The sequence below is a fragment of the Polyodon spathula genome, chromosome 9 (assembly GCF_017654505.1).
Source record: "Polyodon spathula isolate WHYD16114869_AA chromosome 9, ASM1765450v1, whole genome shotgun sequence".
NCBI lineage: Eukaryota > Metazoa > Chordata > Actinopteri > Acipenseriformes > Polyodontidae > Polyodon > Polyodon spathula.
Genome location: NC_054542.1, coordinates 40,738,145 through 40,765,665, shown reverse-complemented (window position 1 = coordinate 40,765,665; position 27,521 = coordinate 40,738,145). Strand labels below are relative to the sequence as shown.

General features: G+C 37.5%; 1 protein-coding gene across 15 annotated transcripts in view; it reads left to right on the top strand.

The window, feature by feature from the left end:
- The first annotated feature begins 239 nt into the window (after positions 1–239).
- Positions 240–27,521, top strand: part of abi3bpb (ABI family, member 3 (NESH) binding protein b) — a 51,876-nt gene continuing 24,594 nt past the window's right edge. For 10 of the 15 annotated variants that reach the window (XM_041259534.1, XM_041259535.1, XM_041259531.1 and 7 more), the window contains exons 1-11: positions 240–385; positions 10,166–10,345; positions 16,715–16,783; positions 17,657–17,789; positions 21,225–21,412; positions 21,635–21,708; positions 22,964–23,030; positions 23,586–23,657; positions 24,564–24,638; positions 26,099–26,284; positions 26,923–26,997. In XM_041259534.1, coding sequence (XP_041115468.1) covers positions 307–385; positions 10,166–10,345; positions 16,715–16,783; positions 17,657–17,789; positions 21,225–21,412; positions 21,635–21,708; positions 22,964–23,030; positions 23,586–23,657; positions 24,564–24,638; positions 26,099–26,284; positions 26,923–26,997 — 1,198 coding nt within the window. In that variant the 5' untranslated portion in view covers positions 240–306. The remainder of the gene's footprint in view (positions 386–10,165; positions 10,346–16,714; positions 16,784–17,656; positions 17,790–21,224; positions 21,413–21,634; positions 21,709–22,963; positions 23,031–23,585; positions 23,658–24,563; positions 24,639–26,098; positions 26,285–26,922; positions 26,998–27,521) is intronic. The other 5 variants (XM_041259539.1, XM_041259536.1, XM_041259528.1 and 2 more) reach the window with 4 other exon arrangements.

The following is a 27,521-nucleotide window of genomic DNA, read 5'->3' as shown; positions in this document are numbered from 1 at the left end:
CAACAGCATGACACTAGCGCTTTTCAAATGACACTGGCTTGTTTAAGTCTGTTACAATAACTAAAATACTGCCACAGAAAGAAGTGGGCGATCTATTAAATAAATAAATAAATAAAATAAATTCCAACCCTAGAGAATTGCTGTTGTGAGTTTGTGGGGTGTGATGTCATGTGTCTCCTCCCCTCTCTATTGGTATAGCGTCTTGTTGGTCCTGCTCTCTCTATCACTTAACAATCTTTGTCAGTGAAGTCAACAGTTCTTAACAAAGTTGCTGCCTTCAAAGCATTAGTCATCCAGTGCAAGAACATGCTGCCAAGGCTGCTCCTTCTCCTCATCGCTGGGATTATTCTAGCAGGTTATGGGACTTCACAGAGACTTCCAAGAGGCAAGTAAGAAATAAGTAATACAGGAAAAGTCAAGTTACTTACAATAGAGCAGCATAATCTACATGCAAATACATTTTACACATGAAGGAGGCAGAAAAGCAGAATACTCAGCTAAAAAATTGAATGTTATTTTATTCAATATTATTATTATTTTTTATTTGCAGCAGTTCATGGTTAAAATGAAACCATTTTTAGTCCATGCAATTTAACATTTTAAAGTAGTGTGCTGTGTGTATATAGTTAATTTTCTGCAACAGTAAGGAATTGCTGTTTTATGTACTAATCAAAAAACACTTTCTTGGTTTTAGCACATAAAACTTTAGAATTGTTTGTACTGTACAGCCCTCCCTGGGTGTCATATAATTAGTATTTTATCAAATTCCATTGGAACACGTTTACCAGAAAGCTAGAATAAAAATAAATAAAACAGTATTTACACTATATATATATATATATATATATATATATATATATATATATATATATATATATATATATATATACACACACACACACACTGTGTTTGACCCGTTTTGGGCAAAATCATTATTTTTTTCATGTTTTATCCTCTGCAATAAATCTTTTCTAAAACAAGAAGGTTTTAAAAAGATGGTTCTATATTCAAAATATTTGGGGGTAAAAAAAGAGGAGATTCCTAAACAATGAATTATATAATTTTGGAATAAGAGAAAGCAAACAGTGCATTTTGAATTGCTAGTAAACACGCGTTTTGCACTAGAGCTGTGTTTATGTTTCTGTGGTGTAGAGTATGCTGGGATTTAACTCTGCTCAATGTCTTTTCTCATGCTTAAAGCAGCTGTGTTGATAGCTCATAGAGGGGTGATTTGGGCTTCTTTTAAGACTTGCAAAAAGTCTTAAGCATGTAGCTCTATTTTGGAGGAATTTCATGTCAATGTTTTTATCAAAACAATGTCTCTCTAGTGTCCACCTTGCTTGCAAATTGCCAATAAACGGTATCTGCTGCACTTGTTATATAATGATTTCTGGATGCGTGGTATAAAATACAATGGTTTACATTGAAAGTGCCAGTTGAGCACTGCTATCACCCTTAAATAACAGATCTGATCACAAGTTGGTTCCTTGTAAAGTACAAACAGATGTGGTGTTCCAGCTGCAGCTATTGAGAACATCAGTATGATGTTCCAGCATTATTTATTTACTGTCCTTTGCAACTTCATAATGGTAGTACACTCACCAAAACATTTCCGACTCTACGCTTAGGATTTAGTTGTGCATTGGTGCAGCTTTCTGTGCTATATGCCATTTGGGATGTTTTGCCAAATGCACATGCTGTACATATACCATAACATTTTTCCTTGGCAAACTCAGTTTTATATGCATTTGATCGAATAGTTTTTAAAACCTTTCAAACTGTCTTAAATGGGCAATTTTGCACTGCAGCATGACTACCCCTAACCACTAAAATAATAAATAATTCAGTACCACTAGAAGTGTTAATTAGGTTTCCGTTGTGAAATTAATCCTAAATTCTGGTCCCTTATTTTGTGATGTTGTTGAATAACAGTGATTCATGGACCCCCTTGTAAAATACACTTAATAGTTATATTTTTAGTTTTTAATGTTACAAATTCGCTTTTAAAAGGCAGAGATTAATGTGGTTTCAAAACTAAAATTAGTAGAGTGACATATTGTCTACTTTGGGTAACAAGGTTCTGTATATGCCCAGATCCCACACATGGTTCTAATTACTTGCCAGCCCCTACAATGGGGCCAATGCCATAAGCTAGCTGTAAACCTCTGGAATCAAAAGCCTTGTTAATTTATTTTTAAATATTTTTGCAAGCTGTTACTTGACATATGTTCTGCTGACTGGAAAAAATATATAACAATGTATATATTCCAACTCGGCAGTTTGGAAAAGCTAATCCAGTGTTTTATCTTTGTATTAAGAATGCTGAGTTGGTTGTCAGAATTGGGATTTAGGACAGTGCAAATTGGGTGCGGTGGACATTTTCAATTGTGAATTTCTCTCCTTTGGGAACCAAGCAAAAAACAAAACCTTGGATGAAGTGTAGCTAGAGAAAACAGATTCAAAACCAACATTTTTTTTCTCAGTTTGCAGATGTTTACAACTGAACTGAAATTGGTACACTACCGCATACAAAAATAGGGATGTAATTAATACAATTTTGCAGGCATCATACCATTGTTGTACTAAAAGACCATTGAATCCTTTTGCATTGTGTTTTTTCATTGTACAGTTTGGTCATTTCAGAAACAGAGATGCAAATGGAAAACTTGGTATTATTTGAAAGGTCTTCAGCGATCATATAAATTATTTTACTTCGTAAAATATCAGCTTTAAAATCTCAATAGCAAGTAATTTGTATAAAGAATGGAAATTAAAAACACATGTTTTTTTTTTTTTTTTCCCCAACTGTAACCTACATGCCATGGACAACAGCCCAGACAGAGAAAGAATAATGGAACACAGGAAAAGCAAATTCAGAGAAATGTAGTAGAGCAGAAAATAATTAAATCAACTCTACCTGCCGGGAATTGTTTTAAAGTTTAGTAAATGACTCCTGTCAATTCATATGGGTTAGATTCCAGTCCAACTTCAAATAGAGAAAAAAAAAAAATCGATATATCTCTATCTATCTCTCTCTCTCTCTATAGAGAGAGAGAGAGAGAGAGAGAGAGAGAGAGAGAGAGATGCTGGATGTGTTAAGAACACGACCTACTTTTTCTATGTTAGTCTGTGTCTTGCCATATGTGTAAGATTGTGTGATTAACTGTTTTCTAACCCTCTGCTCCAATTTAAAATGTTAACTTTATAACAAACACTAAAGGCACAGGTATACTTAAATGACCAATGTCAGCATTTTATTTGCTAAGTGACCATGTAAAAGGTTCCCAAGTGGAAGTCTGAACACTTAGAGAAGTGACTGTTGGGATACAAGGTAGATTAATGTGCTAGCAACTGGTGAGATCTGCACCATCAGCACATAAATATAGAAAGCCTTTGAAAGGTTGATTCCTATATGCAATACTGTGGGTCCCTGAGGGCTGCGGTTCTCATCCTTTTTCTTTGGAGACCCACCTTTGTATTTATCAACTGAAGATGTGTCCCACCCAGTAGAAACAAAGCTATAAAAACATTAAGAAAAGTAAAACACTTAATTTTATGTAGTTGTTATAAATAAATAAACCGAACAGCACATTTTACAAATACTATAAAGTAATTCGATTGTAAGGTTTCTGCAGCATGGTGGTATGGTTGAGGTTCTAACTCTGAGGTCATCCCCCATATGAAGCTTGTTCCTGTATTTCATTTTGATTGCTGCCATGATGGAAAATCCCCTTTCATCTAAATACACTGTTGTAAATGTCAGCAAATGCTTGGTGGCTTCCTGCGCAATATTGGGATATTCACATTTAACCAGAATCCAGAATTGCGACAGCGAAACCTCCACAGATTTCATTTTCAAAGATCCGTCAGAAGAAAGTTCTATCAGCTCATTTTTCCAGTCACTAGGCAGGTCAAGACTCTCGATCTCCGTAGTAAAAGGGTGTCGAATAATGTAGGATCGCTAGGAAAATACTCATCAAATTGAATTGCGAGAGCAGAGAGGTGGTTTACAATACTCTGCTAAATCAAACTTTTTATCCATCAAAAATGAATGTACCTCTAAACGGAGTTCATAAAGACGATGCAGCACTTTACCCCTTGACAGCTAACAAACTTCATGTGCCATGAAAGGTAGAAGTGTTTGCTTCCCATGTCCCTGCACAGCACTGCAAAACAACAAGCATTGAGGGGTGTGCTTTTATAAAGTTAATACATGTTGTAGCTATCTGTAATACTGAGTGCAGTTCAGGGCTTAGTTTTTTTTTTGATGCTAGGACTCTTGCCATGTAGCATCTTCTGCTATTTGCAAAATCCACTGAACAACCCCTGACTTTCTGCCCGTGAAAGCGGCAGCACCATCAGTAGCAATTCCCACACAGTTCTTCCATTCCCATGCGTTTCTACCTTAAAAGGTGTTCATAACCTTGAAAATCTCCCCAGCTGTTGTTTTGGTGGGGAGTTCTGCACTAAACAGCAAATCCTCCTGCAAAGTCACCATTGCAGCAGTAATGTACGTATACAAGCAAAACAGCTGTTGACTCATCTATATGAATGGCAAACAATTTGCTCGCTTTCACAAGATCCACGAGTTGCTTAATGTCTTGGAATTTCTGTTATCCAACTGTGTACGGTACCATTCGGAAGCGGGATACACAAGTTTCCTGGCAGCAGATTCTCTGAACATTTCTGGTACACATATTCAAAGCAGCTGGTAATATCAACTCTTCGGCTATTGTGTGACGTTTCGTACATTTAGCTGTATGCTGCAAAACTAGAAAGGAAGCTTTCAAAGCACTCTGAGACACAGTAGAAGCGCAGCTAACCATATTTTTTTGTGTTTGTATCTGCTTTAATTTTCTTTCAAAGTAAGCAAAAAGTTTACCTTCATCACCTGTATATAACATTTGTTGATGCTTCTTGAGTTTTGACAGTTTCAAACTTTCATTGGCAAGCACATCCAATGACACACTGCAGTCTGGGTTCAGTTTCGGAACTGAACTAAGTGAAGGCAAGCTGAAGATATGATTTGTCGTAGTTACTTTTAGGCCCACCACTTATTTTCTTTTTCACAATGCCTTTGGTTTCTGCTGGCCCTGTCACTGAATTTGACTGGGATGCAGCTCCTTGGTCAGGCCCAAAATCTTTTTTTTTTTTTTTTTTTTTTTTTTTTTTAATTCACTAATCTAATTAATTGTAATTTTTATTTTCTTTTTAGCTACACTTAACTTTATTTCTTAAATATTCCTTTTGCCGCTTTTAGCTTTCCAGATCTTAACGCTCAGAGTCTAACAGTTGCAAAAGCACACATTTTCTTGTGCTCCGACCGCCACATTCTCAATGTAAATTAAATTTGATTGGCGGTACTCATTTTGCAAGCACACTTTTCTGATTTACCAGTCAAATTACATAAGGTTTAAAAAAAAAAAAAAAAAAAAAATCACTAACGTTGAGACAGGGAAAAAATGCTTGAACTTTTCATTATTTTAGGAAACTGGGCTTTGTGACTCACTTAGAAGCAGTCCACGACCCACTGGTTGAGTAACAATGCCTTAGGGAAAGGGCCCCAGTAGAACACGCCTACTGTGATGTGACCTCCCGTGTAGTTTTGCTCCAATTAACAAATCTTCACATCAAGCTTCACAGAGACCACCATCTGCAGGTAACCCATGGTATCTTGATTTCATTTAACTGCATTTTTTTTATTATTTGAAGGTCAACTTCTTAGGGACCATACAATGACTGCAAAAAAAGAAATACAAGCCAAGAATTCTCACATGATTACATGTTCTGATGTATCAAAACTCAGACTGTCTTAAGAACGCAATAGAAACCCTAAAACGGCCCCAAAAAAAAAAAAAAATTCCAAAACAAACTAGAAATCTGACAAGCAGATCTGTTGCCATTTTCTTTTGGACGAGCAGTCTTAGTCAATAGCTACTTTTTGGTACCAAATCTGAAAAGACAACAAATGACTGATAAGTATTTAGGTGATGACTGAATCAAAATGAAAACTGCAGGAAAGAAAAGCAGGAAACATTTATGGTGATATGCCTATTAATGAAGTAAACCTTTACTTTTAGATGTCACATTAGATTAGCTGCAAGAAAGAGGAATACTTACCAGAAAACAATGTGACAGGCTGGCAAGTGGATTGAGGCTCAGAGACAGAGTAAAAAGGCAAAAATACAGTTCTTTATTAAAACAAATAGTCAAACAAGCACAAGGGCCAACAGAAAAGAGGTTCAAACAAAAATAAGTGAACTTACGAAAGTAAATGGTCAGGTTCCAAGGCTTTAACACCAAACAAAACAAACAAAAAGGCCTTCTTTCTTCTCAAACACAAAGCAAACTCCCAAACCAAAAGAACACCTTTCCAGAAAAAAAAAAAACACAAACCTTCCAGCCAGGCCCTCTCCCCTGGCTTTTATCCCCTGTAGCTGGAGCCCAATTAACCAATAATTATTCAATTAGAGCTCCAGCCTCATTCTCACATGTTTTTCTGGCAGGGAGAAATTGAACCCCCTCCCTGCCAGTTCCAAACATATTCATATAGACTGGGAGTTCCCTGTCACACAATATAATAAAATACTTACCAGAAAACAATATAATACAATACTTAACAGAAAACAATATAACATAATACTTCCAGAAAACTGTCATACTATCTGGTAACTGAGCCACATTTCTCCTGTGGTGGACAGGGCATGTTGTCTTTGAACTGCTTATAATCCATGTCAACTGTGGCCAAAAATCCTCTTTGTCATTGCCTACATTGATGACAAGGACAGAATTTAATTGTTGCAATTTAATGCATTCTGAACCTTCTAGAAGTACATTTTGATACACAATGACAAGTCAATTTGTTCTTCAAATTGTAGAGTCATCTTTGTGTAGTGTTATGTAACAACAGGCTAAACTGCACCATTGTTTTGTGAATCGAAAACCAAACTGTTCATGTAACAACAATTGTAAGGCTTGTTTGAGAATCTAGGAGTGTGCCTAAACGGTTTGTTATTAAAAGAATGCTTACATTGTTCTTTGTGAAACTGAATAGAACGTTTAATCTTACACAGTGCTTTCTCATCTCCAACAGGTCACAGGAAACATCTGTTGGGAGCCACAGATTTTTATTTAAAGACTGAGAGCATCCTTTATTAATCTTGAAAAGTTGGCTTTGATGTTTTGGCAAAAGTTGCTTAAATAACAGGCGTTACTAGGGATCTTTATTATTTTTGTACTTTGTGTTGCAGAGATTGATATTATTGTAACTGACAAGTTGTCTGTGGTGTTTTTAAAGGGTTTTACAAGCTGTGTAACAATGGTGATGATATTCTATTCCTGATTTTGCCAGCACAGAGTCCTTCTCCAGTGAATCATAATTGATTGGGGCACAGATTTAATGAACACACACTAAGGATGGAAACTCCTTCATTTGATCAGACGCACTTTATCATGACTAAACTTGTGCCCATTTCTTTTTTTTTTTTTTTTAATAAATATTTTTTTTAATTGCTTCAAATTAAAAAGGAATATAAATCATTAAAATATATACTTTCCCTCGATACTTCAGATGTTCACCAGATGTTCACTTTTTTAATGTTAATGTTCAGTTTGATAGTCAGTATTTGATTCTACTGTGACAAACTCTCAGTCTTTAATACATTGTCCTTCATTGTGGATTTCTAATGCTATATTGGCTGTTACTCGTTGCAAGAGCACATGCAAACAATATAATGTAGGCACATGCAAACAATATAATGATTGATTAGTAATCGAGTCTCGGTACAACTGCATAAAAGCAGCATGTTGTCACTCACTCAGGGTTGTGTGTTCGGTGAGTGGAGAACGGGTTGTGTAGTCCGTTTTGTTTGTCTCTTTGTTTTGGCTACCAGTGCCGTGTCCTGTGTTTTGTTTGTCTTTCAACCTTTTATTTTCTGTTTGTTCATTTATTAAATGTTGAGCGCAAGTAAGCGCTCAGCTTCACCAAACTCCCTGTCTCTGTATCTGTTCTGTGTTGGTCCCTGTTTCTGGTCTGATGTCACCCACTACAGCCATCTTTGTGACATACAATACAACAGGATTTTCTATAGTACCTTTCATAACAGAGTTGTCACACATTTAAGAATAAGCCAAATCAAAAAAGTATATTTTTAACCTACTTTTAGTCGGCCAAGCGAATGCTCTCAGGGAGTGAATTCCAGAGTCTGGGAGCGTGAAAAAGCTCTTCCACCCAGAGAGACAAGGCAGAAAGAAGGAGCAGAGAGTAGAGCTGAGTTAGAGGAATGAAGAGAACGACCCGGAGTGAATGGCTTCAGCAGCTCACACATGTAATCAGGGCAGTTATCACCTTTGACTTTCTGTAATGTATTCTTTCTGTCCTTTCTGAACCCTGTGACATCTCAAAGTCTTGCATCAAGCATGTACCCACTCCAGTACCATATGCATTAATAATAGGGTTTCTCAATATTTTAGGAATTAACCCTTTCATGCAGGAAATATTGATTTTTTTATCTATTGCTGCATATGGGGAAAAAATGGCACTCATACATTTGCGTCTTCCATATGTCTGTCTGGTTAATTTTCCATGCCCAACTGAGCTGAAGTTCAATATTTAGTTTTCAGTGGGCTTGGTTTTTGGTTGTAGAGAACATCACAGTATTCAGATGTTCTGCAGAGCTGTGGCTTTTTCCTTCCTCCTCTTGGCTTGACTGTACTAAAAGAGAAATGACAATCAAGGAAATAAGTGTTGTTGTTGGTTGTGCAAAGTATACATTCTCAAAATCTAAATAATATCTGTCATCTTAATTGCAATTTCCAGGACAACCATTTACTAGTAAATACATAAATATGGTTATTCATCATAATAATGTTTTCCCAGCTGTACATAATAAGTACATAACCACAAGAGCAAAGTGAGGGGAAAAAAGCCCAAGCATAATCTCTTTCATAAATAAATAATCACCATTTCCTCTTCCTGTCATCTAGTATTCTTCCTTTCAAATAAAACTGTCTCTGAATGAATGATGTTGATATAAGGGATTCAAGGTTTCAAAAGATTAATATGCTCTTGAAGGGTTTAGTACACCTACAATAGATAGTCAGTGGGTAGCTGTGTACTGTGTGGTATCTGATACAAAGGATTTAACTGAGATCTGTTTTGGTTTTTGTTATTATACAGATATCAGTAATTATGTCTCCTCCACTTGTCTAATCAACTCACTACCCAAGAGAAACACTTTTCATTCCATTTCATTGCAGAACTTTTTTCTTCAGCAGCCCAGAGCCTGGTTCCAATCAGGTCTTTGTTGTTTAATTGAACCTAGGGGGTGAAGGACCCAGGTAGGAGTGGAGTGAAAGAGCTACAAGTAAAGAGCACCACTGATTTACTATACACTGAACAGACTTGTGAAATGGTTATGATACAGCAAAACCACATCCAACAGGTGCAGCATCTCTTTATTGTGCTTGTAATGAGTGCCCATCATAATGTATTGTTTTTGTGTTTTGTTTTGTGGTTCTGTTGAGCTGTGAGGTGTTACAGTAGCTGGCAATTCACCTATCTAATGACCTGATTGGAAGATATAACATCTAAAGCCACTGAGTTATTCGGGTGTTACTACTATAAAAGCAGGAATGGTTCGGTAGCTTTTCTGAAGTTTGTTTGGGTGTGCAATACATCTCTAGTCTCCACAACAGTCCGATGAATCTTGGAAATAAAAGGGAAAAGGGATTTTGAGCATTTAGAAAGTCAAAAAAGCAGTTACACAACCAGGAGCCAAGAGAGATTGAACAAGGACTGAAGTATGGGGAATGGTCCTATAAGAAATGGCCTGTTACATCAACAGCCAGCACAACAGGCAGCTTGTTAATCGATTTCCTGTTGGGCTAATTAGCTCCAGTTTTACACTTCCAAATAACTGTATAATAACTGACCAGTCTCTTGTTGTTTATCCAAAGGTTTTGAAGGCCCTCTGTGAATCATTTTCATAAAGCCAAATTTCCAACACTGAAGCCAAATCTTAAGAACTTATTTTATTGGCCCGCATAGATGAGTGTGCTCATATAAAACATGAACATTTATTGGTCTGTTCAATGTATTTAAACAGTGGCAGATATAAGTACCTCCATCATTCAAAAACATTACATTTTCCTTTATTCTTTTCAGTCAAAAGACAAAATCTGAAGGTCCACATCAATGCCACCGGCGACACCATTGTCCTCAAGTTTATTCGCCCACGCCCTGACATGAAACTTGAAGGCTTCATCCTTGGATATGGAAGCAGCATGTTTTCCAAGCAGTACATTCAACTGCCAGAGAATGGAAAACCTTATGAAACTGAAGTTGGTAAGATACTAGAATTATTATTTTTTAGAGTGGACTGCAAATAGAATGCATGCTGGCTTACTAAAGTCAGCTTTCATTTCTGTTTGTCTGGGTGTTTGTTTGGATGTTGTACTGCTTCCATATGATCTCACTATGCACCACAAGCAGCACCTATTGGGTTATATTTTTAAGGTTTCCATAAGTATGTCAGCCAAAACTTCAGAGAATCTCAGAGCTAATATGTGTCTGTCTATCTATGCATTTGTTTGTTTATTCATTTGATTAATTTAATATTTTCAAATCTCTTGAAAGCACCCTCTAGTTATTGGTTTCTCATTTTTTAAAATTAAAATAAGTATTTTGCCTTTATAAAATAGTAGGTATATAACAGAGAAACATAAACACAGTTTTTAAGACCTGAGAGACCCGAGCACAGACACACCTACACGTATTTCTCCGGCAGGGACAGAAATTAACCCTATTCTTGCCAATCACTAACACTTTGCTTCCAACCCATTGTGGCAGAGTTACAGACGGGACGTATGCAAGCTTCAGATACTGAATGTTAGAATTATTGGTGTAATAATAACTTCATGATTGTTAATTGTTGGTAATTAGCCCCCTGTTAAAAGCAGGGGAATTCCTGTAGCCAGGGTGGGGTTAGTGAAAGGTGTGCTATGAAGGTGGAGAGGAGTTTGGTCTATTTAGAGTGTGGAAATTTGCAACTGTGTGCTGTAAGTACGAGCTACGTGTTAAAACACTGAAATACAAGACAGTCAAGCAGCTGGGCTGTACTGTCCGGAGTTATAAACATCTTCAAAAGTTTAGTTAGAATCTTTGAAGGAAGATAGACTTTTGTTTTGTTTTGTTGTTAAGTTTGTTTTTGTGACAATAAATAACCCTTTATTGCAATTCAACGTCTCCAGTCGTGTTTGTGTGTCTAGCAATCTTGCACCCTGTCAGCCATGCTACCACACCATGTAATCACATTGTAAAAAATAAGTAATTAAAGATGCTTCCCTTTCAATTGCGAAATATAACAATTACCTAATAGGAGTTTACCTCCTAAAGACCCCGAAACCTGATTGTTATATACCAAAGCTGCTCACCGAGCCTGTGATGCAGTAATGCCCGCCCCCGAGGGTACAAAAGGACTGCATGCACAGATCTCAATGCCATTTTACTTTTCAAGACTGACCTGACAGGGGAGCCTATCAAATAAATACTTGTTGCTTATGACTGTATAATTTTCATTATAATTTATGCAATACATTTACGCTGTAATAATTTTTTTATTATTAATTACGCATATATCATGCACTACAGCCTGTTGTTTGTTATGTCCCGCAGCGGCATTGTGATCCGTGTCAAGCCAACATCTTCAGTTGCTCCTTTCCAAGGATCAAGCAACATAAGTGTCATTACTGTTTTCTGTGGGAAAATATTTTTCTCTTGTTGTATTTTCTGTATTGTTTTTTTTTTTTTTTTTACAGAAATATGCGCACTGCTGCTGGGCTGGACCAAGATACACACTTAGGTTGAGATTGCTGCAGTCTCATTCCACAGTATCTTGCTGCCGTTTTGGTGACGGCTTTTGCATCACCATTACGAGGGCTGTTAGTAGCACTAACAAGCAAGCTTCCCTCAGTCTCGTGTGGGTACTGACTGTGTGGTTTTGCCAGGAGCTTGTACAGGTGGGCATCGCTGTTCAGTGCTAGCCACTATAACTGCGAATCAGTGAACCCGTACTGTACCGGTGTCACTTACCCGCTCTGTTTCCAGCCCTGTACCGTACCGTACTGACCCGGTGCTAAAGTCATCGAACTGGTACCAAATTGACCCAGTACAATCCCGGTTCCAACCAGTTACCAACTGGTGCTTACATCCCATGAACGGTACCAAACCAGTCTTGTTTGGGTTGACCCACTCATTTGCTGTCTATAAGCAGACTGAGGCAGCACCTGCACATTGTTTACTGTACACTGCATTGCTACTTGCTAGTATGCTTAAGGATATTGTTCCTCGCTGGATGCTTAACATAGTGCTTGATGCACTCATGAAGCCTCCATTTGAGCCCATGCATTCAGCTGAGTTGAAAGATTTATCGCTCAAAGTAGCTTTCTTGCTTACAATCACCTCTGCAAATCGGGTGGGTGAGATGCAGGCATTCTCAATTGAGAAAGCCTGCTTAATTTTTGCAGAAGCAAGGATAAATGCTATGCTCCGTACCAATCCTGCTTTTTTGTCAAAGACTGTGTTAGAATTTCATGTCAGTCATGTCTGTGGAATTGGAGACTTTCCATCCTCCTCCATTTCAGTCTTACAGAGAGTGACAGCTCCATGCGCTCTGCTTGGTTTGGGCCCTGGTGTACTCTGTTGACAGGATGAAAAGTTGGAGGCAGTCCAAACAATTGTATCTGCTATGGGGTGAAGGTTAAGCCCTGTCTAAGCAGCAGATGTCCAAGTGGATAACAGACACAATCAGGCCTGCCTATGAACAAGCCAACTTGCCCCCTCCAGAAACTCTCACTGCCTGTTCCACCAGGACCATGGCAACTTCGTGGGTTTTATTCCCGGGTGCATCTGTCAAATACATATGCAATGCAGTGGTGTAGGCTACTCCCCATACCTTCACCAGATACTACAGATTGAATGCTGTGGATCCTCAAAACCCTGGCTTTGGAACTAAAGTGTTAAGGGCAGCTTCCAAGTCGACACTTACAACACAGGCATAGAGGGGAGTTTCTCTACTTGTTGCTGGTGTTCCTAATGGTAACGAATAAGACAGCCTTCAGGTCATTCGGCAATCCTGCCCTTGTGACGGCTTAGGTATACTCACCCATTAGGTAATGGTTACATTTTGTACCTTAAAAAAAGGCCCAGTGTATTTTGTAAATGTAATTACACACTTATCCCCTAGTAGTCCCAATGCAAAAGCAGTAACCATGTACATTTCTTAATATGCTATGTGGTTATGTATTCCCTGTATTCAGACTGGGAAGTGAAAGCTGCAAGCTTCCTACTACCCTTAAAGGTCTCAAAGTATGACAAATGTACCTTCATAGATAGCCTTTGGAATGCTTGGATAACCCTAATAGTACTTCTTGAGTTGCTTGTATAATGAGAGCTAGGGTTATGTCATGTTAACCAACATCGTAAAATGTTTGGATTCTGGAACTGGCCAGGGAACAGGAAACTTGATGTTACTTGATCCAAACATTGAATCAAAGTAAAATAAAAATAATCTGCAATGAACAAAGGGTGTCAAAACAAATTGTCACCATTGTACAGTTGGTGGCGATACACTACAGTAGTGCTGGCAGTAGTAGGTGGAATCCAAAGCCATCAGTATGTTAGTATGCTTTGTTCCCGGCATCAGCAGGGATGTAAACAGAATTCAACCATAACCAATGACATAGACAACACATCTGATCAATACTGCGGTGAATCAGGGATCAGGAACCTAACACACATCTCTTCAATCTGTTACAGATTTTGATTGCCTTATTCAATAAAATTCCACTTGCTATGGTAGACCAACATTGGCAAAATAGTACAGTATGTTTCATATTGCAGTCAAATTTCTTCTAACCATAGGACATCATAGGACATCTGGTGGAAACATTTTACATTTTTTGTGGCAATTTAAGAAGAGCCTTAAATTCAATATTTCCTGATTCATGATCTATCTGATGCCAGTCGTAGAATTCAGATCTAAAAAACACATTTCTTTCTGTAATTTGAATATCCTGAATATTAAAAGAGTAGAATTGTTGCTATTATTTTAATCTGTTTATCATCCCGTGGTTCAGTATGTGCTCTTACTCATTTATCACCATTTCTGGATTCTGGATATTTGTAATGTTTGATACTGTTTCAGGGTGGAAATACTAGTGCACCCCAAGTGGTCATTTTTATACCGGCCTCCGGCTTGATCAAAGACTGTCCATTATGCTAGTGACTTTATTAAACATGTGAAATATTAATGAGTGCAGAAACAATAATAATGATTAATGGCACATACCCTGGGGTACTAAAAAGATAACAACATGTGAATTCAGAGGGTGTAAAGTGTTCCAGAACTAAAAGGACTAAAATTCAAATAACCCAGAGAACATAATGCCAAATGGACAAAAGTGCTTGGGTGTAATGAATCATGATTAGAAGTGTTTGGATCTAAGAGGAAGTTGTTGGTTAGAAGAACAAGTAGAGAGAAGCTCAAGGAGCCATGTCTAGCAGAGAGTCGTGGTGGGGGTAGTAGACAAGTATGGGGTAATATGGAATTGCAAGTCCAAACCTTGAGCGAGAGATCTTATCAGAATGGGCAGGACTCGGAATGCTGCATGCTACAAACACCTTGCCCAATCAATTTTCTCCTGACTGCGGCAATTCCCCACATGGCTCACAAGACCCGAAGAGCCAGTGGGCATCCTCCGATCCCACGACCAAGCCAGCTTCCTCTTTTCACCGAGGAACTGGCCTCTGGAGGACAAAGGCCATCCCTGCAGGTGTCCGCCTTGAGCACACTGGCCAGCAGGGTTCGCTGTAGAGCAATGAAGAGAAACAATTTTACCTCCCTAATCCACGGGAGCGCCTGGGCCAATGCAACGCTCCCTTCGGAGTCCCCAGCGAAGAAAAGCCTACTTCGCACAGCCAGGACGCGAACCTGTGCTGTATGACTCGTCCTGCGTGTCTACCAGGTGAGACTCTTGGGGACCCCACTGCAAACACATTTTAACTAATAATGTTGTGCCATCAGGTAGAATTTTGATTGGTGATTTTATTTTCTGGCTCTGATGTGGTGTCTGCATAGTATTTATTTGTGTCGTCTTGGATGCAGAACCACCTGCTCTGCACAGTGCCGACTGTCATTCAACACTCTACTTGTAAACTGTGCTTTATTACTAAATTTAACTGAAAGTGATTAGCAACATAAGCATAAATCAGCTTTTTATATTCATCCATTGGCATTAAAGTAATAGAAAAGTTTGTGCTACATATCAATGCTAGTATATCACTAACACTATAACAGTATTTATTGATTTTGTACTGTGGAGGTTTGTAAAGCTTCACAACTGTGTAAAAGTTGTGTAAACTGTGTAAACAGTCTCAGCACATTTCGATTTTTTTTTCTCATTTCTAATATCCTTATGTTCTATTTAAAATTATTTTACTGGATAAACACTTGCAAAAAATTAGGTCAATTATGTTAACAATTTTTTTGCATTTGCTAAATTGGACAGGTGTAGGACCCAATCCCACCACATCACCCACTATGATAAAGGTTGATTTTGCCCAGCTAATAAAATAGTTAAGCACTGCTCAGCTCATTTTATAGGAAGCATTTGTTTTTGCATACAACCGCAGCAATGGAAAATTGCCTAGGATCCTTATATAACAACTACATGTTTTTATCATCAATCAACAGAACATTTCCTGGGAATCTGGTTATTTTCGATAACATATAATCAGGCACATGTTCTAAAGACAATTGTATAATTTGACCACAGAAGGATTATAGCCTCCCCTGGTTTGTCCTTTCTGTCACAATTCTGTTTCATGTTCCCAGTAATGGGAATAAAGATACAGCAGCAGGATTAATGATAATTAGATTATTGAAATGTGCAATAACAAAAACAAAACCCAGCTATTGTATAATAAAACTATAATAACACAAACAGACACACTATTCACAAAACTAAGGAGGGTATTGTTAACCAGTATTTTAAAAGTCAAATTTGATTTATTAAATCAAGTTTGCAGTTTATTAATTTATAGTATTTTATTCTTATTTTCTACTGTTTAATAGTCCTTTAAACTTTTATGAAACGGGCCCATCTCCCGGGTGCATCAATTAAGATATGACTAAATAATAAGACATCTGCATTACCATACAACTGCATGAGTGACAATGAAATTCTCATTAAGATATTATTTATTTGAATCCTCTATTTTATTCTGAGCCACTATCCTGACCTTAAAAGAACTGCAGAGGGGGTGACAGTAAAAGGAATTCATGAAAACAACTTGAGTATGGTTTTCTAATATTCTTTTATTTAGTTTACAGACTGGGTTATAACTTAAGGGGTACATTCGGGGGATTGCTGCAGGAATTTGAATGTGTTGCAAAATAGTTTCAGCTCTTTCTTGTTTCTTTATTGCCAGAGAAACAATGAATTACGTTTGTATGAGGCAAGCCTGCCTGACATGGAAACTGGAGATCTTTCAAGGATTTCCTGACCTGGGTTTGTTTTTCTCCCCTGTCATAATGCAGCCAATCAAGTCCCAGTTTATTTCATTAATACTTGTTAAAGCTTGTGGGCCCATAACAACACACATGGCTTTATTTCTAAATCTTGTACTAATTACTTTCTTCTGTTGTATTCTCAGATGCCGAACCCAAGTACTTAATAGCTGTGCAGCCAATTCCAGCCAATGATGTGAAAAAGCAGTGCACAGGTAAAAAGACATAGCTGTACCATCTAAAGCATGCTAAAGAGACACTATCCTTGTGAAATGGTGACTCTCCAAAGCTTTATTGATGACTGTAACAGGGAGAAGTGTTATACTCCCAATCTTTATGACTGTCCTGGCTGGGCAGAGCGTTCACAGGCACCGTCTTGCAGTTGAGGAGTTCCGTAGTAGCTATCCTACGGATTGGATGCTCTCCTCCTTGATGTAAACAAAGCTACCCTCTGTCTGGAGTCTCCTTGAACTGTGGCGCAGATGCTTTTTGAGCTGCACGCAGCCTCCCCAGTCACATATCCCAGCCAATCCAGACCTCCTGATCAGCTTAGCACTGGGCGAGCCTACCTGCTCAATTGGTTGCCCAGCAGCATGTCTCCTGTAACTCACCCCAGCTGCACACATCCGAGCAAGAACCAGTGACAGGGTCCTCCCTGTCACAATGACCAAAACCAATTTAAGACACATATTATCAGCAAAACCTGGGACAGAGGGAATTACAAAGATTACAGCCTTTTTTTGAGTCTGAGCCAAATCTCTGGTAATGTTCTAATTCAACAAGGGTATCATTGCGATTATACGTCACAGAAAATGCTGCACATGCGTTGTACTTTGTTATAATATGATTTCCCAGTGATGCTGCCTCTGGGTGGTTACCAGACATTAACAATCGCTTTTTAGCCAACAAGGTTGCAAGTTTGCCGCCATTGACTTCTCATGTGTGTTGGTATATTCTGATATATACATTGCTCTTTTTTTTATCAAGTGCTGATTTGAAAATTCCATCTAGCTTAACCTTGCTGCTGAATCCATCATATTTAAAAGTACAAATAAATGAAAAACTTTTTGAAATCCACGTTCACCCAGGTCAAGTCAACCTCCAAAAGCCACTCCACTTAATCATTGGAAGTGTCACCCCGAGCTCAGTCTTGCTGTCATGGGGCACACTCCTGAAAACCCCCTTCGAGGGAAACATAATGAACGACTGTCTGGAAGACGGGTAAGCAACATGTGCAAAACTCCATTTAAGAGTATGGGTTCAGGTACCATACAAATATACACCAGTTCTTACATTGGCTACACTATACTGAAGCTGATTCTCCACTAGTAAGTGGTGGTATACTGTACTTAACGATACAGAAACACAGGACTTTTTTTTTTTTTTTAACTCTGCCCAAACATAAACAACACACTTTTAAATTCTTACCTCAAAGAGCTATCCAGCAATTAAACTGTATTTTGAAATACAATTTGTATATATAACTATTCATGATAAAATCCACAATCAGGAAATGTAGTATTATCAGATGACTAAGGCAGTAAATCACATCAATGTTCTTGAAAAAAGTTTCTGAAGTATTGCATAATTGATGGCTCTTATATCATGATGTAATTGGTTCCACTTGTGTAGGATTGCAAGTGTCAAGTGCTCTGTCAGGGTCTCTCAAGCCAAGTCTATTCAAATTTTAAAGTCTGCAGAGGGGATACAGAGATTTGTTTAACACAACCACCAGCTTGATTCTCCCTAATAGGCAGAGAGAGCTGCCCAGGGCAAACAGCATGTATCTGTTATGATCCTGGCATATCCCACTGGGCCACGCAGTTGTTGTTTTTGATTCTTGAAAATCGACAGAACGGTTTGTGATTTAGAGTTCCGTTCCTTCACGGTTTTGGATAACTGAATGTGGAGAAAAGAAATGTGCAGATGTGTGAAGTAGCTGTTCAAGATTGAAATAGCTCATGGTTAATTTCAGCACTTTGTTTTGCTGGAGTGACCACTGGACTGAAAAACCTGCAAAAATACTGGTACTGCAGTACCTGCTACCGGTCTTTTTTCTTTTTTTTTCTTTTTGTTGCAAGGCTAGTTAGTGTGATGTATTGACAGACTAGCGGTATGTACAATACTGTCAGATTGCTCTTTTATGTTCAGATTGTAATGTTCCTCTGAGCCCCATGTCACAGATCACAGCCCACGGAGTGCTGTTAAATGTACTGTAGATGCCAACTAGTCGGCTGTTTGGCTCTTGCTGTGTTTGTTTCAGGTTTCTTCAATACAGCCGAAGCGCTGTTAGCATGGTGGGGTCAAAAATATTGATACAGTACTGCACTTTATAACTCGCTCTGCAATACTTATTCATACATTTTGCATATTAATAATGTACAAAGTGTTAATGAAGTATTTATAAAGGATGCTGTGTGAATCAGTAACCCAGCAGTTGAAAGGCTAGCAATGCCCCAGCCCTGGGGTTGCTGTTTGTGACTCTAGTATTCAAGTATAGTAGCCGAGTATTATATGGGATATATAATTATTTATGTTCCTGACAAATTGCCAGTAAACACAAACGTAGTCATTACCCAATACATCTGGAGCAAGCATTAGTCTAACATGAGATAAGCAATTCTAGTCAGATAATATCAGGATCTTGGGTCTGGAAGACAGTTGAGTCAATTCCTGGCATAACGTATAGCTGATTGACTAGCATTCCTCTTCCTCTTCAGGAAGAGTCATAAGCACACAGCAGACCTGCTTGATGGAAAGCATAAGCAAGGGGGTAATAACTCAGTCAAATATATGGAAGAAAGTCAAAAACAAAAAACTTCAATTCAATTTGAAATTCAGTAGTGCAGCCCGCTCTACAAATTTTTCTTGGACAAAATATTTCAACACTAGTCAAACAGTTACTACACTAAAGAAAGCTGACATGTTTGTTTGTTGGTGTTGCTTTATATTTTATTAAGGTGAAACTGGAGCTGAGATTCTTCTAAAATACTATAGCAGAATATAGCTTTTTTTATCCTTTTGTTGATGCTTAGAAGCACACAAACCTTCTTCATACTCATATTGACCAATTATATCTGACATTTATCTGTTTCTCGAGCGGTCTCTTCACAGTGTCTGATTGAACACCTGCAGTTGGTTTCCATAAATCTAAGGCAGTATGGTAATATTTATTTTCTTTTAAATGTTAAAACAGCAGTCTAACTAATGCAGCCTAGCAGGTGTAACTTTTCACTAGTCTGAGAGGAATGCACAACATGGATAATGCTGAGTTTAATTTTACTATAAACTACCCTCCAATAAGTGGTCCAAGTAAAAAAAGCTTTTCATTAGCTGACTGTTGGCTTTTGTTTTTTTTTCAATACAGTACAGACATCTGTCTCACGGCTGAACTGTGAGACACACGTTTCACCCTGTCTACACGCTAACACTCGTAAAACTTTGACATAGCATATGCATTTTAAAAAACGAAATTTATTACCAGTTAACTGATACACAGAGTTCAGGCAATTGATCAATTGTCTATTATTATGTATGACAAAATGTGTTCCCTACAGTACATGTCCATGTCCAGTATCTAGAATACATGCTGTTTTTGGAGGTTGCACATTGTTGCTGTTTTTTTTTTTTTTTAAATCTATTTAACTATAATTAGTAAGGGATTTTTTTTTTTATCCACGTCACATAATAGCATTCCTGTAATCTCAAGCATTACAACTTGAGACCTCTGACAGTTTAACAAGTATAATGTCTAGTGTTGGCACAACAGTATTTATACAAGTGGGATGCTTTATATTTGCAGAAGCCCTTTTTATTGGCATCTGTAGTCTAGAGCTGTAAGGAGTCATGTTACAAGATACAACAGAAACTGACTAATTTGCACACAGATTCAGGGGTAATATATTGATTCATCATTTTGGGGGCTATCTATCTTATTAAACACTTGGAAAACTTTTCCTCCAAGGAATAGAAATTTGGCTAGGATCTGTACTTAGATCTCTGGTTCTTGCATATCCAAATTGTTGCGAGCATGACTCACTGCAACAGATTGTGGAAAACAAAAAAAAGAGAAATGTGGCCTTGAACTAGAGCCTTTGTAAAAACCTGAAAAACGCCATAAAAATTTCAACTTCCTCTCTATATACATTCTTTATAACTCTCTGCTACTGCTCCCAAAACTGGTCAGCACCTGCAGGTAAGGAATGGAGAATCACACAGCTACACACAACACCTGTTTCTTAAACATGTTCTCATGGTTTGAGATGTAATGGTGAGATCCAATGTAATGGTGCACCCTGCCCTATTTATAAAGCTGTCTTGTGATTGGCGCAAGCATGAAACACAGCAAACTGTGCTCTGCAAAGTAATAGGCTTTTATTGAGATTAATTACATGATATCCATCAAAGACAAAGCAAAGCCTTTAGCAAGCTTTTAGGATTTTGTTTCCAGCTACAGTACGATGAGCTTAAAATAGAAGCATTTTAAAATATCAGTTTTGCATCCTTAAAGCAAATCACAAAAAATGTGGCATTTAGTATGGTGCATATGGTCTACTGTAGTATGGTGCAATCCATCTTGGGATTGGTAGTCATGGGGCAGTGTGGAACAACTAAACTTTCATTAATTAACAAAGGGAATCTATTTGCTTCATATAGACACTACACAGTGCGCTACAGAGAAAAGGAAAGAAACAAGAAATGGAACTATGAGAACTGCCCAGTCAGTGACACTGTCATTGATAGGCTGAAGCCCAATACAGAGTATGAATTTGGAGTGAGAGCTTCCAAGGGCAAGGAAGATGGACTGTGGAGCAAACCTATTGTTCACCAGACAAATGCAGGATGTAGGTACCAAAAATGTTTTAACAAAATGTAATATGCCTACACTATTTGTTGGTAACATGGATAATCAATTAAAATAGATATGTCATGTCATATTTTACATGCCATTGTGTATCAGTAAATATTAATAAAGATATGCTAAAATTGTAATTGTTGGTCATTAATTTCCTATTCTCCTGCAGTGTGTCATTTAATTTATTCTTGAATGTTTACATTTTTAACAGCTCCAGACAAAATAAAAGGACAGATCGAAAACCCTGAAAACAAGATCATTATGGATCAACTCAGGAAACCTGAGGTCTGTATATATCATAACAGCTGCAATACTCAACTCGAAGACGTGCCTTTACAAACCAGACATAATTATGTTACTAATGGGAAGCTCTCAGTGCATTTCCAAACAAGGTAAACAGCATTGTTCTCTATTACATTGTGTTAAAATCCAGTCACCCTCAACCTCTCTCCTGTAAAAATAAAGCACATTAGTCCAATAAACCTGAGGTGTATGTTAGGACAGTATAGCATCTGTTTCTTGATTCTCAGAAACATCTCGAAAAGCACTGCCCGCTGGAAAAGGGTCAAGAAAAGGGAACAGCTGCATATCACAACAATCCCCCCAGCTGTGTTACTTACTGTCATTCTCTGGATACTGAAATCTATGTTCATTCCTCTATACATCAGATGGACACATTACAATTGAACATGCTTTCCTTTGAAAAACTGACAAAAAGGAAAGACTGAATGTTTATGTTGTTTGGCGCTAATTGTTCTTTTAGAGTTAATGGTAACAGAATTGTATTTTTACTAGTCTGCAATGGTGTATTGGTAATAAATTCTCCTGCCACAATCAGACATGCAGGCACAGTCCTCCTTCATGACTTTACCATTGTAAATTTGCACAGTTCAACATGCTTTTCCAATTGACTTTCAAGGTACTTACTATGTTTTACTGTGGTTGAGTTAGCACTGTTTTTTATTTTCTTCTTCACAGCACAGTATACTTTTATAAGACAAGTGCAGCTGCAGACTAATTTCAGTCAGAGGCATGACCAATGTTAATGGGTTCTACAAAAACCCTACTATTTTTACTATTACAAAAACAAGTGTTCGTGAATATAATCAACTTTGAATATTGATACTTATATATAATGATATACGTGTTTTATGGAACATATACCCACACGTCAGACTGAATTTGGTAAGAAAGACTATCCTGTCATTTCATAGCAGCTTGCAAAGACCATATTGGCCAGATGGTGTGCGCTTTCCTTCAATTAAATATGAATGCATCTGTGGATATTTTTCAGACTATTATAACAGCTAACAGGAAAATAAGAAAAAAAAACATGACCCTTTGCTTTTGCATTATTTATTGATCATACATTAAAGTCTAACTGTATCAATCTGTTGTGTTTCAAGCAATGCTTATAGAGCACATTTATAAGGTTCTTAAACACAGTGGCAAACATTTACCCAAGACAGAACAGACATGAATCAGGTTCTTGTTTTTTTGTTCTTTTTTTTAATTTCAATAACCTTTTTCTTCTTTTCAGGTGCCAGACATTACAGGGCTGAACAACAGAAAGACAATTCCCCGAACTCGGAATTCCCCTCGGCTTGGTATGGGATTATTATTAGTAGTTTTTGAAAAATATTCATCTAATATAAGTATTTTCAGTTCTGAGGAAAGGCCAAGAACTGACAACACTTATGAGTAAAACTTTCTCTCAATCCATGAGTCCTAAAAACATTAGCCAGCCCATTGCTAGGTTTTGTCTGTGCTGTTATGGAAATTGGATTTAACCCTATAATGAGGGAAAGACCACCTCAAGAAGAATACATTGTTACCCCGCCCCTAACGTACATTTCTCTCCTCCTCCCCTCTCAGCACTTTCTGTACTGCTCTCTCTCTTTCTGCGGTCACTTGGTCCCAATATCTGGCCTTGATTCATCTCCAGCAGCCGTCACTCACTGTACCATTTTCTAAGCACAGAGACACTTTTTTCCCTCTTTTTTCTTTTTAACAACAAAAGAAAAATATTGCACTTCTTCATTCCCTTTCTGTTGTCTGTAAATGTATTATAAAAAAGGCAATCGATTTTCTAATTTCGGGTACAAATGCAATGCAAATGGAGACTATTGATACCCTTATCAATTCATTTTTTCCTCAATTAGTTTATAACAGGACAATCGATAGAGAGCCTCTTCAGCCTAAATCACCTGGACCTGCACCAAAGATATCTTTTGGTAATTGATTTCCTTTTTTCTGTTGTTCTAATGTTTGGTTTCCTTTGTAACTCCACAGCGGCGGCTTCAAGGCTGAATGTTAAGACTAGAACTTCTATAAACAAATGACACCTATATCAAAAATGACTTGCTGCTTCTGGGTATTGAGAGATATCTGCAAGTAGCATGAGTTGGGCAGTGGCTCTGAAAGAGATTTTCCTTGGCGCTTTCGTAGGCATGCTCCCAATGATATTATAGAGCACTCAAGTCACTGGTTATTACACAAATTGTACAGTATGTATAATTTCTCCATGAATCCTCAAGTAGGCTTTACATTTTTTTGTAGAATAATCTACATACAGTCAATAGCTGTGTGATATTAGCCTTAAACCAGGAAAAACTGATGAATGACACCCCGTAAATTTCTGCCTGGAGATTGTACATCCATATCAGATCCTGGCTCAGTCAAAGAATGGAGTGGAGGAGAGTGACACTCCTTCTCATAGGAAGTTGCACTGAACAAAAAGGAATTTGTTCAGAACTTAATTTTTGATATTCTTTAATTGTACTTTATTTATACTATACTATATATACTTTATACTGTCTATAGAATGTTCATTTTATTATAGGAAAAGAGCTTAAATGTGTTATTAATATTGGTATTTTATTTGGGTCACTTACAATTAGCAATACAGTTTCTAAAAATGCTTCCAGGTAAATCTAGCTTTAATTTAACCTTTTTTTATTTAAAAAAATAGGCTAGTTTTTTTTATGCACTAATGAATGCACCTGTTAAAGTTTCATTTGTGTCAATTAGGGATTGCTATTCGAATTTTCGGCAGGCAGTGCTGTGCACTCTGAGCATATTGCAATATATTTCAAGGCACTGCTTCCCTCAGCCATTTTAACTTAAATTATTCTCTGCAGCGCCAAGTGAAAAGCACCAGGACACGTCCCAACCTCAAACGTCCAGTGTACCCGAGTGGCCACAGGTTACACTTGGTAATGAAGAAATCTAAATATACTATCATACTATATATTTTGTGTGGCTTACGTGCAGTTAGTCTACGCTATGCTACAGGGACTGTGTTGCTTTTTGGCATCCGTGTATGGAGACTGAATACATAGCTGTCACAGGCTGCTTGATATACTGCTAGCTGGCATGTTTGAGTCTGTACAGAGTCTGGAGACCTGAAGACGGAATTGGGGATGGTAAGAGTGTTGTTGTCAGGTTAAATTAACCGAACCCGGTAGTGGAAGTGAACCCGGAACTTTCTTTGCCCACAGCAAGGTTTGTGCATGGTTTCTTTTCTCTTAATGCTGTGAACAGCATCTCTTCACATCATGCACTTGAGCCATTCCAAGACATTGCCTGCTCACGCTATAAAGCGCTCATCCCTACATTTCATTCAATGTGATTACTGGACATGTGTGTTTACAAATCCAGCTTTATGTTTGTCCACATAGACATGTTTTTATTTGCAGGAGCTGCATGTGTTAAACACAGAAAAGAACCATTTGCTGTAGCTTTTGTTTACCTAAAACCTACCAACATATCTTGTTTCTCAATAGTCCTTGAGCTTCTGTGCTAATATTTGTTCATGCTGTTGAGTTACAGTACAGTTGTGTCCAGTCATACTGTATAAAATACCAATATACATTATTTAGATATACCAATACACAGCTTTGTTATTTTGTGTCTGTGTGATGGAACATTTATGCACATGAGGTGTTTTTTGCGCTTTGGGCACTTTTTGCAAAGATGATGTTCATCCAGGCTGCATGATCAATGTACTGTACTGTATATGGTATGTTTTCATTTTTGGAGGTCTAAATGTACAGCTTTTGTTTTACATCTCAAACCAAGATTGTAAAGATATTCAGTGAGAATATCAAGTTGCATTTATCTTCTTCTAAGTTTTTAATTTTTTTTATTTTTACTAGAAATGACTGGACCAGATAAGACCACCATGATCATACATATGATTTTCAAACTTCAATGCTGTGTGGTACATCAAATGTAGAATAGCTAATATACACTACACTGTAGGGATGGCAATAATTGGATAGCAGTTTGAGTGTCAAAGAATAGAGTGGAGGCTAACTGAACACTCCTCTAAAATTAATATCTTTGATATTCTTTAAATTTCGAAACGTACAAAATATTTTATATATATAATATATATACTAAGGATATATATATAATATCTATAGATAGTATATAGATTATCTAACTATAATAGAACGATATATCATATTATATAATAAATATATTATATATATATATATATATATATATATATATATATATATATTATCAAGTTGCATTTATCTTCCTTTATGTTCGTGCTAAAGAAATCTTTCACTCTTTAGTATTTTTTTTAAAGCAACTTTTTTAATGTCTATTCATGACAGATACCATGTACTGTGGGTCACTCCAGCTGAATTTCTTTCTCATCCAGGCAAAGCGAATCATTTTCAATACACCACACCCTCGTCAGCAGATGTGACTTACTCCTTCCCCCATCAACAGCCAGCTGAAACTATGACTCACTCAGTCAACCCAATTGCTTTCCCTTCTGTTCACGGTGAAAGAAATCAGGAACCCAAACCAACTAATGCACCTCAAAGACCAAAGAATTATTTGGGTAATGGAGATGCTTCCTGCTTGGTTTTTTAAAAAAATTTAAAAAAGTAAATGATTAATTATATTCTAGATAAGTGGTATAGTTTTATGTAATGCTTATATGGCTCCATTGTCGGGCACTGATAACAACATTTGCTGATCTTGATATGTCCCCAAAGCGACCATACTGTACCTATTCAGCCTGCAGTTACAGCACTGCATGTATGTTGTTATTCGTGATCATCCACGAACTAAAAGCATCAAATTCAAAGCACCATACCTACCCTTTGGATCATTAACTAAATCCATTGACTATGTGTGCTTATTATATGATCAGTTTCCTCTGTTATTTATGCGATGTTCTGTCAACATGTGTCACCAGCAATTCTAATTTGAGCTAATCAATCAAAGTTCAATATTCATTTGGAAATGTGAAATAGATCCTCCTCCTTTTGCATTAATGCTCTGTGAGGGTCTACCAAAAGGGTTAGGCTTTGAGGAAACCTCTTACCTGTACCTGTACTCTGGTAAATTTTAACGAGAACATGTACCATACCAGAATGTCCTCTTTATAGAGTACATGTAAAATCAATATGCTCCTAATCCTTAGAGCTTTGTATTTCATGGCTACCTCAGGCATCTAAATCCTTTCCCTTACAGCTAATGGTGATGCACACCAAGGACACGTTCTATCCAGACCATCTAATGCAACCCAGAGACCAAAGACTTACTGGGGTAATGGAGATGTTTGTGCTTCACCATGTTCATTGCTTGAAAACATTATTAATCACATTTTTATTGTTCAGGCTTTAGGTCACGCTCACCCGGCTCCACCGCTTTGAACCTTTTTGGATTACAGAGCTGGTCCACTGTTCCTCTTTTGTGTCTTCTCAGCTTTCTGTCCATTATTGCTATCATGTGGATTTCATACTGATTTTACAAAGCCAATATTGTAAATGTCCTTTTGAGTTGTCAGTCTTGCAAGCCCTCTAAGTGGCATAAACAATAGACATTTAGCAATGAAGTGTTTACAGTAGTTTAGAACCTGTTAACTCTTGTTACTGCTCATCTGAGCTTTTAAGAAAATCCAGGATTTATCAAGTACTCCATGGATGGATTTAACTGTAAACTGGAGAGACAGAATTGGAAATTGGCAAAATCAAAAAATATGTATTTCACATGATAGAATGTTCTGTTTGGCTTCATAATACCTTCTGCTACTAAAGACAGCTTCTGTTCATTTTATATTCTGCCTCAGC